The sequence below is a fragment of the Spermophilus citellus genome (genome assembly GCF_964194105.1).
Source record: "Spermophilus citellus genome assembly, chromosome: 12".
NCBI lineage: Eukaryota > Metazoa > Chordata > Mammalia > Rodentia > Sciuridae > Spermophilus > Spermophilus citellus.
Genome location: NC_138198.1, coordinates 10264537 through 10282593, shown reverse-complemented (window position 1 = coordinate 10282593; position 18057 = coordinate 10264537). Strand labels below are relative to the sequence as shown.

General features: G+C 49.5%; 1 protein-coding gene across 1 annotated transcript in view; it reads right to left on the bottom strand.

Annotated features, from left to right (window-relative positions):
• Positions 1 to 221: 221 nt before the first annotated feature.
• The window catches only part of HSD17B3 (hydroxysteroid 17-beta dehydrogenase 3), a gene marked incomplete at both ends in the record, with an annotated part of 30669 nt that continues 12833 nt past the window's right edge, over positions 222 to 18057 (bottom strand). The window contains 9 exons of the mRNA XM_081263688.1: positions 222 to 332; positions 3626 to 3775; positions 6786 to 6851; positions 7744 to 7825; positions 8654 to 8688; positions 11979 to 12014; positions 14182 to 14249; positions 15582 to 15689; positions 17299 to 17374. Of these exons, the coding sequence (XP_081119814.1) occupies positions 222 to 332; positions 3626 to 3775; positions 6786 to 6851; positions 7744 to 7825; positions 8654 to 8688; positions 11979 to 12014; positions 14182 to 14249; positions 15582 to 15689; positions 17299 to 17374 (732 nt within the window). The remainder of the gene's footprint in view (positions 333 to 3625; positions 3776 to 6785; positions 6852 to 7743; positions 7826 to 8653; positions 8689 to 11978; positions 12015 to 14181; positions 14250 to 15581; positions 15690 to 17298; positions 17375 to 18057) is intronic.

Here is an 18057-nt window from a genome sequence, read left to right as displayed (position 1 = left end):
TTATTTAATAAGCCCCCTGAGACCCTTCTCTGGTGACATCCACACCCCCCCTCCCCTCCTTACACATAAAACCCCAGAAACCCCTTTACAGCACGTGTTTTTAGGCCACGGTTTTCCCAAAGGCCTCCAGACTTGAGTTCTAGGGCCCCACACAAGCGTGTCCTCTGAGTCCCTGCTCCTCCGGCTCCAGCCAAGGGCACCTGGGTCCTGGGCGTCTGGGACTATCTGGTGCTGACGTTCTGCCTCAGGTAATCCGTGTAGCGGGTCAGCAGGAACCTTTGGAAGGCGCGGCTGTAGAAGGCCCAGGCGGGGATGAGGCTGAGAAAGCTGGCCTTTAACAGACGGAAAACCATGAGCGACTGGAGAAGAGGGAACCCAGAATTAAAAAATCAAACCCCTCCACTTAGAGTCACGGTCTTCAAGAAATGTTTTTTTTTCTAACTATTGAAGTTCTGAAATTTTAGGGTCTTGTGACAAGACCTCGATTCTATTAAAAGGCGATTCCAAGGATCAGAAATGCTGCCCGTCAGCTGATACTAAGCAAGTAGCAAAGGGGCTTTGCTCTTACCAGGAGAGGAAGCCCTACGTGAAGGCCTGAACCCTGGAGCCACGTCTGCCCCCAGGATGCTCTCGCTAGTCCAGCGCCCCTGGGCCCACCCACTCCCCACACAGCAGAACTTCAGCCAGAAAACCTGAGCTGCTTCAGGCAGCGCCGCTCCTGGGACCTGTGTGCCTCCCAGAGCAACCGTCTGAAGACGGCTACTGAGAAGCCAAGCTGAACTCTTCCACTGGCCACGTCACTGAATCAACCCAACGCCTTCCTCTAGAACTTTCTCCCAATTAGAGCTTTTTGGTCTCACAGCGAAATCAAGCCCTCCCATTAGCTTTTGTCTTGAACTAAATGTTTTGGATTAGTGAGTTCAGCCATGAAAAAAATGGATGTATTAATTAAAATTCCAGGCCCCTTGAAAATATTCCAAAACAATCCCTCCTCGTCTCCTTCTTTTGTCTATCACCTCCTGAGCTGGAGGGGACATGTAGAAGGAACTAGAAAGTCTGCCCCATCGGGCACAAGTGGACCTACAACCAGCACTACCACTGCCCACTGGGGGGCCTGGGGCCAGTGGACTCAGCTCTGAGTTTCAGTTTTCTTGAATTGTAAAAGGGAATCCATAAAGCATGATCTCCCGAGATCATGAGGGCCAGGTGGCACCCGGAGCCGCCACCTTGACATAGACTGACCTGGTGCCTGCCTTAACCTCCTCCTGGGTACACAGGATGCCATCTTTGCCTTGCCTCTTGGTAAAAGAAAGGTTGCTGTTTACTGTTGATTCAGTGCAATTACCCATCTCTTTAGATTCAATAATCTTCCTAAATCCTAACAAGGGCCAACTGATCTTAACGATTAACATATTTTCATTTCTCTCCTGCTTCTCCGGGCACAAAACTTTCTCTTTCCTAGCCTATGCTAGGCATCTGTCTGCCTAAGAGATTATAATTTGTTCCCTAAGAAATCCAAAGAGAATGGCCAGGAAAACATTCCACTTTTGACATATAGGACCGGCCCACGCAGCAAGACGTGTAGCAACAGCATCACACGCGATGGTCCCCAGGACACATTTTCCAGATGCGATGGAGCCCAGTTAGGATGTCCTAGAGGACTAAGACCACAGAGTTCAGAAGGTGGAGGGGATGTCACACCTTCTGAAGATGGCTAACCCTGGAGACCGGCAGGCGGTGGCACCAGGAACACGTGCAGGAGGTCTACACCTTTCCTGCCTTGGAGACGGTGGATGTGGGAGGAGATTAAGAATGTGCCCTCCCCTATGTGCGGCCTCTGGGCTTATCCTGGGGGTTAGAGAAATTGGGGTAAAAACAGAGAAGTGTGATAAATAAGTAAGTTTGACACTGAGGACCAAGGAGAAGTTACCCAGTCTGCTGAGGTACAGCCCCCAAAACTATGTCAGCAGGGTGAGGTGAGTGCTGGGATGGTTATTAGAGTCCTCTTAACACAACTACTTGCTTTTTCCCACATTGGTGCCGATGCAGAATGCAAGCTGGAGGGCCTCTGTGAGCCAAAGCTGCAGATGGACAGCAGAAGTGACAGAGATTCAGGGGTCTACGGCCCTCGGTAGCTGGGAGGCCCTGGTCAAGCCATCAAAACCCACTTTAGGACCAGCCTGAATCCCAGGACTCCTCTCTGCAATGTCATTTTAGTAAGAAAGGCAGCCAGAAGGGAGGCTCCCAAGTACACACAACATTTTTCTCTGTGTGATCGCTTCCTGAACAGCCGGTTTCTGTGATCAGATGAAACCGGGTCCAAACTCATTGGCATCTGACTAGTTTTCCTGCAGCCAAATGGAGACCTGGAGGAAAACCAGACCAACAACAGGAAAAATAAAGATTTTTTTTTTTTTTGACATCAGGAAGCAGGACTTTATTCTGCAAGATGGAGGAAACATGCTTTGCCCACCTGCCCCAGACATAAATCATTACCACTCAGGAACTGGCCAGCAATGCCCCTTGTGGACCCCTTACAGGGTTCTAAAGACAAACCAGAGCCTGAAAATTCTTTCTTCCCTTAAACATTCTTTCCAAATGTCCCTTGTGTAGCGTGGGTTAAATTGGTGATTCTGCACACTGCCAGAGTTCCGCGGGAAAAGGCAAGCAATTGTGTTAAGAAAGTTCAGTATCTCCTGTCAAAGTCTCTGTGTGTCCCAGGAGGTACGTGATGGGGAACACGGTGCATGGGGCCATGAAGCCCCTGGCATCCATGAAAAGCTGATAGCCATAGAGGGGTCGGGGACGAGAAGAAGGTGGAGGAAAGAGGCAGAGACACAGGACACTAATAACCATGCCGAGACAGAAGAGCCATGAGCAGAGGAGAAAATGGACAGATGATGGGTAGTGGACAGGGTCCATCTAAGATTGGATGGGGCTGGAAACAAAGCTACATTGGCTCTGTGTGTGTGTGTGTGTGTGAGTTTGTGTGAGTGTGTGTGTGTGTGTGTGTGTGTGTGTGCACGTGTGTTTCAGTATTAGTCGCAATGCTCAGTCTCCCTTGGCTTTTTATGTTGGTCTTGCAGCCCAGAAATGGAAAGCACCCCAATGTCACATGCCATGAACCTCATTTCCATATCGTACGGGGTTCGAGGCAGGCTGGACTGAGGCGTGCTCACAGGGGCTGACGGTGTGCACCTCTCCTCCATTCACATGCTTGATAGTCACGGTGGGATATTTATACCACGGAAATCGGCAAATGATGCAAGTCACAATGGCCCTTTCCCCTGGAGGGCTGATAGCTCCGTGTCGACTAGAACAGAGAGCCGAGGAAGAGAGCAGTCCCCGTGTGGAAGCTCCTGGGAGCCTCTTCCATCCCAAGGGAAAAGCAAGGCATCCAAGGAGCTTTGGGCTCCCCGAGGACTGAGCAGCCAGGCCTCCAGCCTGTCCCCTCCTCGCCACAGACTCCCGTTCACTGGCTGTGACCATGTGGCAGCACAGCCACTGGCCTCATGTGGGTGCCAAGAGAGAGAAGGGCTGAGTGTCCCAACAATAAGGAAGACCAGCCACACCCCCCGCACCTCCCTCCTGTCTGGTTTCAAGGAGAGAAGAAGAAATGGGTTACCAAGACTTCATGGGCCAGGCAGCCACAGGTCTCATCTCCCATCGTGACGTAATTCAGTGATTCTCTAACAAACTCATCGGCCCTCTTGGTGACCATGTTGGTATTCAGATGCTTTGTCATTGGGGTGGAAACCGCGTACGGGGTCAGCACCTACAGGGTGAGATAAAGACAGAAGCATGCATGACCGAGAAGGCTCCGTCCACACCCCCTTTACCACCCACCATTTCCCAACTTTTCTCTTCCCATAAACAGTTTAGGATCCTTAAATATAAAAGGTGTAGAACCAGCACAAAGCTGGGAACCAGAAAGGTTGACTTCCCATGCGCTGTCATCACACAACGCTAGGTGGCTCAAATTCCTGCTGCAGCACACAGGGTGACCAAGAAGGGACGGGAGCTCTCTGGGAACAGGGACGCTGGACACAGTAAGTGAAAACACAGGAAACGCTAAAGTCCAGGCTGACAACCCATAAACTTCAGCGCGATCATGTACATGTGGCATGGGACACACTTACTGCAAAATATCATTCATACTCATCTGAAATTCAAATTGAACTGGATGTTGGATATTTAATCAGAAATATTAGCTATTCATCTCAGAAGATCATTTCTATTCTGTGTCACCAAAGTCGAAGAACTTAAAGCATGTTGGATTCCCACTCTCACACCCCACTTTGGCACCATGATCTGCACGAACGTCAAAATCTTTCCTCTCAAAGTAAGAAGAGTAAAGTGTGCGCCCTGGAGTCCCCAGCCATTGCTCCTGGTGTGAGGACCCAATCTGGGGTTTTGTGACTTCCCCCCAGAATCAGAGACCCTGGCATCATTAGAAGGAAAAAGATCCAGGCTAGTTTTCCTAGTTTTATTTTCCTTCTCATCCCATCTGAAATTACCTTGTTTTATAACTGAACGTGATTATGTGTCCACCCATCCAATTGAATTGGTTCTTATGGAAATCAATGCTGTGATTAATTTGACACTTTTCATCCATGGACCTCAAAATGTTCCTCTTTGGGAAATATCAGGAGCACTGTCAAACACAGACTTCAGATAGGGAAATAGTAGTAAGTGTTTTCATTCCTACAGTGAGTTTATTACGGAAAGGCAGACAAAAGAGGAGCTCAGTAAATACGGTTAAACTTGCACATTTCCTTAGTCATTAGATCTTTGTGATTAATCCAGAGAAATCAGGTGCTATTATAAACCTGTTGATGGATGGGAAACTGAGGCTCTCAGATTTTAAATGAGCTAAGACTTGCTTAGGGGGTAAGAGAAGAACAGGGGTCGAATTTAAACCCATGCCTGTGGTACACAGGTCCACACTTATTTGACACACATTTATTGAGCACCAACTCTAGAGAAGCCTGTGGGTTTCGAAAGATCACAGCTCTTTTGCCTTCTCACACTTGCTAGGAGGACAGCTCTGGGGTTTGTATCAGGGAAGACGCACCTTTCTCCCACTCCATCTCCTCCTACTCCCTTGCCTTGTTGAACCCAACTGGGGCAGCTGCAGTACCTCTGGTCCACAAGAATCAAGATCAAGTTGATGCTGAGTGTCACGTAGCTAAGGAGCAGCAGGTGGCTAGGGCAATCGTTCATGTTTAGAAATGACCAAGGCTGGGCACAGTGGCGCGTGCCTGGAATCCCAGCAGCTCGGGAGACTGAGGCAGGGGGATCGATCTCAAGTTCAAAGTCAGCCTCAGCAACTTAGCAAGGCCCCAAGCAACTCAGTGAGACCCTGTCTCTAAATAAAATACAAAAAAGGGCTGGGGATGTGGCTCCGTGGTTAAAGACCTCTGGGTTCAATCCCCAGTGCCAAACAAAAGACATCACCAAGGATTTCTCTTCTTTCTCCTCCCAGACACATGCTGGAATTGAACCTCCTGGAGTAAGATCATGTTACGGGATCTGGCCAGGAAGGTATGAGCAGAAATGCCACGTGTCACTTCCGGGCCACAGCACTTAATTGCCAAAGCAAGATCTTGTAGAATCCAGGCTACATCAACTCTGATGGATCAAATGACAGCATTCAAGATGGCAGCCGCCCATCATGAATACAAAGAGCTGTGCCTTCTGCCAGCTCCCAGTGAGCGGGGAGCATAATGCAGAATGGAGATTTCAGGGGTTGTTCTTGACTGCGGCAAACTTAGCCAGAGTGGAGAAGCTCTGTTGCAAAAGGAAGTGCCAACCCCACTGGGAGTCAGAGTGGACAGCCCCCTGTGGGGGAGAAAGACCCCCCCCATGGTGAGACGGGCTCACAGGGCAGAGAAGGGGACTGTGGTACAGGGACACGGCAGTCACAATCACACACTATGGCCAGGAAAATGTTGTGTTTGGCCAAATTCCTACCATCGACACATCGCCTGGGTCATGAGCTTTATTCCATTCCTGGTTCTCTGGGTGCCTGACACGCTCCCACCTCGGGAACTTCATCTAAAACCACTGTGTGCAGCCATGATGGTGTCACCCAACCTCTTCGCGGACAACAATGACAAAACGATACAAAGTAAACACCTCTGTGTATTTAGGTTCTAGAAACCCCTGAACTCTGAACCAAGCTCATGCAGGTTATCAACACCTCAGAATGTCACTCGTTCGGTCTGCAGAGGGCAGCGGCCACCCAGCCCTGTTGAGGTGGAGGCAGGGGATCTCCAGGATGGCCCTTCCCTCCCTGCCCGAGACCGGAATGAAGGGTCTCTGGGGTCCATCACAGATCAGCAGCCCCTAGGGGAAGACCCTCCCCTGCCCCCTAGCAGACCAAGTACCCAGCTTTCCTTTGTTCCGTCTCCACAGTTCCTCCCATGTAAGGCCACCTTGTGAATCTGAGTCAGAGAAGAAACGATGGTCAGACTAGAGCCCTATTTCTGTTCTGACGCAGCATGAAGTGGCAAGCGGGGCCACAGCATTTTTGAGCAACCGCATCCCTGCCTCATTTCCTTCCCCAGCACCCGGGGCACAAGTGAGGGCAGCAGAAACCACAGCAGTAAGTGGGATCACAGTGGCTGCAGCTGCTGCAGCAACATCACAGGAACCCCCATAGCATCTACCCAGTCCACCTCCCAACTGGCTGCATATGCACAGCCAATCCTGCAGGAGTGGTGGCCCCTGACCCACAGAGGGCCAGAACTTCCTCTCCCAAGGACGACAGTTCTCTACTTCACCTGGATGATGATTCCTTTTGCTCTGTATTCCGCTTGCAGTGCCTTGGAAAATGTGCACACAAAAGCCTGCAGTAAGAAAAGGAATCGCGTAAGGTTCCAGGGCTTGTCCTCTCTGTTTACAACCAACTGGCTCAGATTTCAAGGGGCCCCACAGAGACGCTATGCTGCAGAGACACAGCTTGCCTGGAGGAGATGTGCTTGAAGGGCAGCAATTTTTGTTCCGTAGGATAAAGATTTCAGAGATTTATTGTACAACACAGCATATTATATACTTGAAAATTTCTAAGAGAGTAGATCTTCAGAGTTCTCCCCGCAGAACAATAAGTACATGAGGTCCAGGTTACGCTAACAATCATGTCACACTCTATGCACTCATCAAAGCATATGCCCCACGCTGTGGATCACATGCCGAATTTATTTGTCAATTATACCTGGACAAATTTAGGGCAGGGGATGAGAAAATAGAGGAAACTGCAGTGACTTGTCCTGATGGCCATGTGCACTTCATCCCCTGGCCTCAGAAGAGGCTCTGAGAGCATCGGGAACATGAATGTGTATTTTAGGATAATATATCCCTGAGGCCATTTAGTGTGAATATATCTCCAGGGCCACTGCAAACCAATTAAATTCCTGCGGATGCTCTTCCTGGTAAGGCACGTGCTATCCCAGGGTTGTTTTTGTGACCAGGGCTTGACAACACCAGGCTAGGAAGTCACCGGGGTCAGTGGGAAGTGAGCCAGGACCCCAGTCTAGGAGGCCCTTGGGCTCAGCCCCTGGGCTGGCTGCGCAGAGGGGGCGTGTCTTTATAATTTGCATACAGACTCCCCATTGGCTAGCTCACTCTGTACCTATGAGACTGCCTCCAGGCAACGCTCCATCAACCAGACCAGCATCCCAACTGGGACACACACCGCCCCCCAGCAGAAGAAGGGAGAGGCACAAACAGCTGATCACTCACCTTGGAAGCCGAGTAAAGAGTGTACAGAGGCCACGGGCAGAGCGCTACCCCAGAAGAAATATTCAAGATGAGCCCCCTCCTCCTAGAAGGCAAAGAAGCAAGGTTCCATTACTTTGCAGCTTGATCCCAACTCGGTGGAAGGAAACCAAAGGGTCTCCTGTGAGCACCGTCCAACTCCAGCCTCCCCAGACTCCCACGGCTGCCCAGAGCTCTGCTGCCAAGAACAGGACCTGAACTTCCCCTAAGTTCTTGAGAAGGACACCACACAGTGGTGTCACTCGGCAGCCATGTGACATTAAAGGCTTTTTTACTGGAAATAAAGGATCTGCTAGGACAAGGGTCTCCATGTCAAAGTACAGACAGCCAACCCCGCTCAGACAAGACTCAGGGGCAGGGACCTTCCACCCTAAGTATGACCACAGGAGCTCTAGGTCTCTCTGGGCCCAGAGAGTCACCCTAAGACACGTCACGCGTCATAGGGTGGAATCCCATCTCCAGCAGAATTAGGATGATATAAACTCGCAATAAATGAAGGAACTGAAACAGTGGAGATTTTTACCCATGTATCAGAGTCTTCATTCTGACCAAAGCTGAAATTCATACTAACAAAGACACGCTCTTGGCCTCAGGCCAACTTGCTTCTTTTATGAGTCAATTTTTTTCAATCCAAGGTGTGCTGACACCCTCCCTCCCCTGCGTCACACTTGACCTTCCAAGTGCGAGTCTGTCTGAGGAGCTGCCTGGCCCAGAATGTTACTTTTTTCCCCCAAAACCTCCGAGTCTTCTCATTCTAGTCTTTATCTCTGGTTAAGGCAGCAGCGGGTTGAACGCTGTCCCCCACGTCCCCAGATTGGTTGACAACAGGTCAGGGAGGCCATGTGACTCCACAGTTTTCCAGCAGTGACCTTACCTTGATTCCATGGGTTTCAGAATGAGCTGTGTCATCTGGAAGAGAAGGCCATAGTTAGGCCCTGAACGAGGAAGTAGCAAATTACAAGACACTGGAGAAGTCCCTTCCCCATCCCAACCTGCCACCTCTGGAAAGGTCTTCCCTGCTTGTTCTAAGCCTACATGTTGATTAAAGAAGATTTTTTGCCAGGTACAGTAGTGCACACCTGTCATCCCAGCTTCTCAGGAGGCTGAGGCAGGAGGATGGCAAGTTGGAGGTCAGCCTCAGCCAATTTAGTAAGACCCTAAGCCACCTGGTGAGGTCCTGTCTCAAAACCAAAAAATTTAAAAGAGCTGGGGATGTGGCTCAGTGGTGGCGCACTTGCCTAGCATGAGTACCTAGGTTCAATCTCCAGTAATGCAAAATAATAAATAAATAATGCTTTTTTACTAAATAATTACAAGGCACACATTTTAAGAATTAAAAAAGAAAGCTGGGTGTGGCGGCACACACCTGTAACTCTAGTGTATTCAGGAGGCTGAGGCAGGAGGATCCCAAGTTCAAAGCCAGCCTCAGCAATTTAGAGAGGCTCTAAGCAACTAGCAAGACCCTGTCTCTAAATAAATTATAAAAAAGGCTAGGGATGTGGCTCAGTGCTTAAGTGCCCTGGGTTCAATCCCTGCTACAAAAAAAAAAAAAAAAAAAAAAGAATTAAGAAAGAGGCTGCCCATGGACTAAAATGTTCTCCAAAATACAACAGTACTGAAATCAGGTTTTGTCCTTGAAGCAGGTCTGAGACAGAAAGGATTCCAGTGGAAGAAAGAGGGACAGAAATCAAGGACCTGGGAGTCAGCAGCATATTTTTGCCAATATCTCTGTGCTATCCAGAGCCCTGCAGCCGCTTCTCAGTGGACTCTCTCTTGACACTGCTCCTGTCCCCTAGGCCAGGTCCCCATCCCTGTCTCAGAGACCCTCTGTATAATGTCTTCCCTACAGGGGCCCATGGGGAGGGGGCAGCAGAACTCTCTAGACCACCCTGGACTGACACTGAAATGTGGGGTTTGGAGGGAGGTGAGAGAAGGAAGTGGGTATTGGGGTGTCCTGCACCCTCCCTGACTCTCAGCTTCTTCGGGAACATTAAGTCCTGCTGGACACACGAGCCCACCCCCAAAGTCTCCTATACAAGCTCCGCACCTCGCTGGGTGAATGGTCCCAACTGGAGAGGCAGCCTTGGACGGGGTGGGTACCTGTCCCCAAACGCACACCCACTCCCCTGCCCTCCAACTCATTCCCCTGACCCTGCCCTTGACCGAGAGGGAGCTCGACGGGTTCCAGATGGCATCTTTGAAGTCGTTAGGCGACACCGGCCATGCTTTCAACCAGCGAGGCCAATTAGGGCCTGGCATCTTGAGACACTAACCTTTCATTGAGCTGCCCATGGCCATCGATTGCTCAGCCTGAAAAGAACGTGTGTGCTCAGTAATGATGGAGCAGGAAACTATAAAATTCCAGCATGCTGACAGAAAACAAGCAGCACTGGAAATAACTGTGGTCGCCCCACTTATCCTCCCGAAAACCATCTCTGTGTGTGTCTGATGGGCTTCCATCGCCCCTCTTTCTGGCCGAGCACCCTCGTTGTCAATACTCGGCATTTGGACTAGTGACGTTGAGCTTCCCTGTTCTCCATCCAGGCTCCCAGCTCGTTGAAATCAGGGATCAGACCTCATTCATCGCTGCAGCTCCCCTGCTCTTCCAGAGCGGTCACCAGGATGCCTGGCACGGTTGTCCACTTTGTATACTGAGCAAGGTGCTCAGCTGCCCGGGGACTACAGGTTGAAAGTACAGGGCTGACTGGCCAGCTACAGTAGAGGGAGGGGACTCTACCCCTCAGAGGAAGGGGAGACATCGTATTCACAAAAAAGCACCATCTAGCCGGGCGCCAGAGAGCGTGCCTGTCATCCCAGCACCTCGGGAGGCTGAGGTGGGAGGATCACAAGTTCAAAGCCAGCCTCAGCAACTCAGCAAGGTCCAAAGCAACTCAGTGAGACCCTGTCTCTAAATAAAATATAAAAAGGGCTGGGGGTGTCCTCAGTGGCTAAGCATCTCTGGGTTCAATCTCCCCAGTACCAAAAAAAAAAAAAAAAAGCATCATCTACCCACCAAGTCACGTGGCCTGAGACTGCGTCCATTCTTAAGAGGAACCTTTCTCTAAACTGTCTGTCCCAAGAGGGGCACCTCTTTCTTTTTCATGCAAAGGCATAGTATAGGGTAGCTTTGGGGGAGTCACCTAAATTGAGAATGCAGCTGAATAGCCAAAGGCCTCCGGGCAGACTGTACCTAAGGGCTTGCTCCAGCACGCTTTAGTAACAGGTGCAGAATCTGGGGTTCAGGGAGCTAGGTAACCTGCCCAGTGCTGACCAACCAATTAGCAGCCTCGCTGGGGTCTGAATGCAGTCGTCTCCACTGACCTGTGGGGATACCCTCTAAGACCCTCAGTGGAAGCCTGAAATCAAGGGTAGAACTACCCCTCCATGCGCCACGGTAAAGTTTAGTTTATAAACTAGGCCTGGTAAGAGATGAACAGCCCCTATGACAAAACAGAACAGTTATAATAGCACACTGTGGTAAAAGTAATGTGAATGTGCCTTCCCCCTCTCTTTCTCCCTCAAAATACAGAATTTCCAGCCTGGCATGGTGGCACACGCCTATAACTTCAGCAGCTCAGACGCTGAGGCAGGAAGATCGTGAGTTCAAGGTCAGCCTCAGCAACTTAGCGAGGCCCTCAGCAACTCTACAAGACCCTGTCTCAAAATGAAACAAAAAGATTGGGCATGTGGCTCAGTGGTTAAGCACCCCTGGGTTCAATCCCTGATATAAATATATATATATATATACACTTTTCTATTTGATATTTTTGGACCAGGGTGGGCCACAGATAATTAAGACTGTGGAAAGCAAAACCTTGGGGAAGATGACCTTGAACTTCAACTCAATAAATACATATTGAACCACAAAAGTCCAGGAAACCTAAGTCAAGCCCTCTGGCATTTCCCCCAACAGAGTGAACTTTCTTCTATTTACAAAGCCTCGAATCAGAGAAAGCATTTAAACTTTTTAAATGTCCCTGGAATTCTAAACAAGTCCCAGCATTACAGGCCTCACGTCACGCGTGACCAAACTGAATGTGAAAACAGGCTGCAGATACTGGAGAGAAAGAGCCGTGGCTGAGACAGTCTCCAGGTTGTGTCTCAGGCCATCCACCCCCTTGGGGCCGGGGGGACACTTCCCCTGCACTTCGGAATTCCAACAGCCACCACGTTTCCATTAGCACAGGTGCACCACGTACCTTGACCACGGAGGTGACGTTGCACTGGATGAGGCTCTGAAATAAGAAATCACAACCACACATCAGCCGGCCAGCAGGGAGACCATCCCAGGAAGGGTTCAGGGCTCGAGAACCACGAGTGGGCAAAGGACAACGGCCAGTGGGAGCCTCCACCTCAGCCTTCATATGAGGCTCCTGACTGCCGCCCAGCCAGGGAGCCCCAGAATCATTCACTCGACGATTCTACCCAGGTGTGGCTTGGGACTGGGGAGGGAGTGTAACTAGGGATTGAACCCAGGGCTCTCTACCACGGTGTCGCATCCCAGCCCTTTTGATTTCTTAGAGGCTGGTCTCGAATTTGTAGATCCTCCCACCTTAGCCTCCCAAGTTGCTGGGATGACAGGCAGGCACCACCGCACCCAGCCCAGATAGAAACCAATTAAGAGTCTGCTGGAAAAATTAGGAGGAATAAATTTTTTCACAGTAAGATACCGAGGATTCCTGACTTAGGATGGTTCACCTTCACAGGTGCAAAACCAACACCTGTGTGGTAGAAAACACACTTTGAATTTGGATCTTTTCCTGGGCCAGCAACAACATGTGACGCAATACTCTCTTTTGGTACCAGGGAGATTGAACCCAGGGCACTTAACCACTCAGCCACATCCCCAGCCCTTTTGTTTAATATTTTATTTAGAGACAGGGTCTCACTGAACTGCTTAGGGCCTTGCTAAGTTGCTGAGGCTGGCTTTGAACTCACAATCCTCCTGCCTCAGCCTCCTCCAGAGCTGCTGGGATTACAGGTGTGCAGAAGCATAGTGTAGGGGTGGGATTACAGGCATGCAAAGGCACACCTCCTTGAGCTACTGGATGGCGGCAGCAACCCACCCTCAGCTGCACGGGGAGCAACCCACTCTCTCTGAGTGCTGCTGGCTACGATGTCCAGGTCAGGTGTGTTTTTACTTAGGACATTTTCAGTGAGTGATGCTTATTGGGGCAACCTCATCATAAGTCTGGGAGCATCCAACTGAAAGAAGAAGGGCTGGGTGTGCGGGTCTAGGAGACAGCAAGGTGCATGGCCATACAGTCGAAGGTAGAGGTTCTGCACCAGAGAGGACAGGTGAAGAAATCGTTAGGATCGCCCAAGACCAAAGAGGGACAGACGGACGCAAGCACAGATGCAGACATAGAGACACGATCATGGAACTTGCTGAAGGCAGGGACACGGATTTGTTTCAGAAACAGGAAGTGCAGAGAACAGACCCTGGTCCAGACAGGAGGCTGGGGAGGAGGAGAATCAGTGTCCAACAGGACAGGGCTGCAGAGACCCTTACGGAATTGAGGGACAGGAGTGCAGCAGCCTGCTGGGACTGGCACACCCCATGACTTCACAGCTCAGGGCCATGAGAATGGCCAACAGCCTGCCTTTGAGGACTGTTCAATGCAAAACATTTACCCCTGACCTCACCAGCAGCCGTGGGCCTGAGCCGAGATCACTGAGCATACAGCACCTCCAACCACAGAGTCTGAGTCAGACACAATCAGTCCTCCATGTTCACAGGCTCCACGTCAGCTATGAATCAAAACTGTCTTTTTAAAAATTGCACCTGGGGCTGGGGTTGTGGCTCAGCGGTAGAGCACTCGCCTAGCACGTGCAAGGTCCTGGGGTCAATCCTCAGCACCACACAAAAATAATAAATAAAGTAAAGGTACTGTGTCCAACCAACTACAACTAAAAAATAAGTATTAAAAAATAATCGCACCCGTACTGAATACAGACAGACTTTTTCTTGTCCTTATTTCCTAAGCAATATAGTATAACAACTATGTGCAGGACATTTGTATTTTATTGGGCATTATAAGGGAAGTCTTACAGCATACTGGATGATTTGTGCAGGTTGTATGCAAATTCCATGCCCTCCATGGATTTTGATACTCCAGGGGGCCCTGGAACCAGTCCCCCTTAGATACCGAGGATGGCTGTACACCCCTCGCACTGAACGTTGAATAAATCTTATTATTTAGGGAAACAGACTAGAGCCAAAGAGAGGACTAGCTCCCAGGTACATCATACTGTCCCTGAATTTGTTGGGCAGAATTACTCTTCTATAAAGCAGGGCACAGAGCCTCCAAAGAATGATCGTCCAGCCACACACAGTCACCTGTGCTATCGTGTTCCCTGTGTACCTGGGAGGGAAGAAACCCCACCTAGAACATGGCCCACCTGGATCTCATCCGGCACACTGAGGAAACGGCTCGGGAGAAGGTTTGGAAGCATCCCAACGTTGTTGACTGACCAAAGACACAAGACAAGAATGGGTCAGAAGAGCCTGAAGAAACCTGGACAAAAATATCCATATACAATGTTGTTCAATGCAACAGGATTTGACAGCAGTAAGGAAACAGATGGCAGAAAACACGTCGTCCATAACAGGAGGCCCTCGAAACAGATCAGGGCAGGTTGGTCTGCAGCCCAGTCACTAAAAACCATGGCTGCTACCACAAGATGCGAGGTTATGCCCTGTGTCGGTATGACATGTCAAAAGACATTCTACTGTCATGTGTAACTAAAAGGAACCAATAAAAAAAAATTACAAAAAAACTATGGCTGCTGAGAATTTTATAGACACGGGAAGACATTTCTGATATAAGTGGATTTTTTTTTTCATGTTACAAAATGCATGCACATATGATCCCAGTTTTGAAAATATGTATATAGGTTGGGAAGAATGCACAACAAGATGCTATCTTGGATTTGGGGGATTTTAAGAAATTCATAGCTGGGTGTAGTGGCCCATGCTTGTCATCCCAATAACTCAGGAGGCTGAGGCTGAAGGATCACAAGTTCAAAGCCAGCCTCTGCCATTTAGCAAGGCCCAGAGCATCTTAGTGAGACCCTGTCTCTAAATAAAAAATAAAAAGATGTAGGGATGTGGCTCTGTGGTAGAGAACCCTGGGTTCAGTCCAGGAAAAAAGAAGAAGAAGAAAGAAAAAAAAAGAAAGGAATTCATATTTCTTTTATGTGCCTAAGTCTTCCAATCCTTTCCAACTTTTCTGCAATGATATGCTTCCCATTTTTACTTGTGAAAATGCAATTATCTTTTAAATTCAGCAGGAAGTTTAGAAACCAAATCTTACTTTCTTCTATGTACAGCACAAATATTGCACTTGGCATGTGGCTAGAAGATATCTTCTCTATAAATAATGACAGAAAAATACTGTCTTGTGTTCCAAAAGCAAAAGATGTGAGAGCTCTCCAACCACCACACTGGCTCTGCTTTGTGGACGACACCTCCTGCGTCTGTTTGCTGACCAAATTCCTTCAGGTCAGTGTTTCTGGGATCGTTTTTTTTGCTATCAAACATCCGCGTCAGGTCTGTGAAAGAAAATTCACTTTCATATTAAAAAAATCTAGTTTGGAAGGTCAGAATATGGAAGTCTGACACGTCCCTCGACCATATATTAATTTTTGAATCCTGTGATGGCTGCAGAATAATCATTTTCATGCTACAGCTTAAAATACAGTCGTGGGTTAGGTTTAAGCTACCAAGAGATACTTGAGCGTCATCAAAGATGATTATTTTCGCTGCACATCCCAAGCTTCTCATTTTGCAATGCACTCACCTAAAATTCCAACTTCTAAGCCTTTCAGTTCTTCTTTGATAGACTCATAGATGTCATCTTTGGTAAAATCTGCTTGGATCACCCTCACACGGCTCCCTGTGGTTCGCTCTGCATTAGGGCCAAGGTGTGATGTTTAAGGAACAAGCGGGCAAGTCCCTCTCTGGACCTTGAAGTTCCGGGGACCCTCCTACAGTCCCTAAGCAGTCGTTCAAGAGGACAGCCAGACCCCCCCCCAGAAAATAAGGGAGCACTGGATACCCCCTGGGAGGGTGGTGGGCCATCTGGGCCTGCTCTGCACTTCCACGGTCACCCCAGGGGGCAGGAAACGCCCTGAAATGGGCCGAATGGCAATGCCTCCTCTCTCAAAGTGGGGCCCCAGACCACAGGCGAGGGGCCGGCCGGCCCTTCCAAAGCACCTCAGGTGACTTCGGACGGATGGAGCTTGAGACCCCGGACTCCAGCCAAAGCCAGATCTGATGCCACCTCTGCTCAGGGTCAGGTCCCCTCCGCAGGGTCACACCAGCCCCCGTCTGTCCAGCACTGGAGCACTTGCCTGAGCGATGTCCTATCTTAATCTCCCTCCCGCATGAAGTCAGCCCTGTCCCCAGGTGCCACCGCAGGCCGAGGCTCAGGAAAGCCAGCATCTGGCCCAAGGCACCCACACTCTGCTGGCACCACGCTCAGCGCCCTGTCCACTGTTCTGTTAGCGTGCCTTGTGCGAGGGGTCTTCGGGCGGAGGACAGAGCCTCAGACACTTCAGCCATTCCTTGGTGAGATCCCTTTACCTTTGGAGGGAGTGAGGCCCACTGTGCTGAGGAGCCATCATGAGGCACAGTTTGGGGAAATGGGATTCTCTTGAAGACACTGCTTGCTTTTCAAAACGATGATAAAAAGCAGTTTACCATTGTGAGGAAAGCCTTCAAGAGTATCTGGGTCTGAGCAAAAGTTACTTCTAATAGGCAGACGCAGAACAAAAGCAGAATTCAACCGTTTAAGGTCACTGAGCCTTCTGGGTGTGACTGCACAGCCTCACCTCCCACGTCCATCCCATCCCAAACCTCCCCAGACAAATATGGCTGATCCTAGACAGCCTCACAAATCTTCACAATTGAAGACCCATCCCTTTGCATTAGAAAGCTTATTCATTAATAAATTAACGAGTACTAAAGTTCAAACAGCCCAAGGGAAATCTATGGTCGATATTAACTAATGATACTTCTAAGCAAATCATCTTAATAAAACATGATGGCATAAAAGCTGTCTCTGTGGGTTGTACGGTGTACAACTCTCGCAACCATACATGGCAACCCTTGATCAGATCTTCTTTTAAAAACTCTGCCGAGCACCAGGAAACCTTATCACTCACCCTCCTGCAAGGAGCAAGGCATAGACACAGGGAGGCCCTAACACTGATCCTGCTTTTGAAAAGAACCGCAGAAGCTACCAAGCAGCTGAGACCTCTGCGAGAGCAGATGTCGTTCTAAGCATGAAGCCCCTGGGTCAGAGAAGATGGTAGACCTACTTGTGCCTGAGCCTCTGCCTGCCTCCCCCAGCCCACGAATCCATGGTGAGCTGGAGCCTGCGCCTTAAACCTGGGGCTTCACCTCATAAACTGGGTTCTCCCTGGCACCAAGGTCACCCCAGGCTACAGACGCCCGATTGGGAATCCACAGGCAGGACAGGGCCGGCTGGGCTGGGGGGCTCCATGAGCACTCACCAATCTCCCTGGCAAGGACTTGCAGTTTTTCCAGGGTCCGGCTGATAAGCACAACGTTGAGTCCACATTTTGCCAACTAGGGGGTGGGAGGGGAAGGATGAAGATGTTAATCAGTGTGGGCAGGAGGCTTGCTTGCCAGGTGGACGGTCCCCAGCTGTCTCTCTGGGTTATAGGATGCGATGCGGTACTTGTTTCTCCAGGTTTCACCATGCAGAAGGCACAAAGGGTTTGAGTGACAGGCAATACGGTCCCCTGGACAGGGCTGACAGTGGCTTCCTCATAGTAACCGATGCTTTGTCACATGTGACATTTGTACCAGGAACTACCATAAATGCTTTTCTTCTACAGGCCCAACGTCTGGAACACGTGGGGTTCGCTGCGCATAGGAACTCATCATATTAGGGACCATATACTATACCCAGGTCTCCAGATTCTGGGATTCCACATCAGTAGAGTCAACAAAACACGGGTTGGAAATATTTGGGAGAAAATAATCATGTCTCTACTGAACATGTACAGACCTCTTTCCCTCATCATTTTTCCTTAAATAATATACGTTTTTAAAAAACCATTTCAGTAACCTGGAGATGGTTTAAAATGTTCAGAGGATGTGTACAGATCACAGACAAAGTACTGTGCCATCTTGTATAAAAGATTGGCGCACCCGTGGTGTCTGGTGTCCACAGGGTCCCCAGTCCTGCTCAGGTACCCAGGGACAGCTGCATCTGGTAGCAGGGTCTAGAACAGTGCCCCACAATT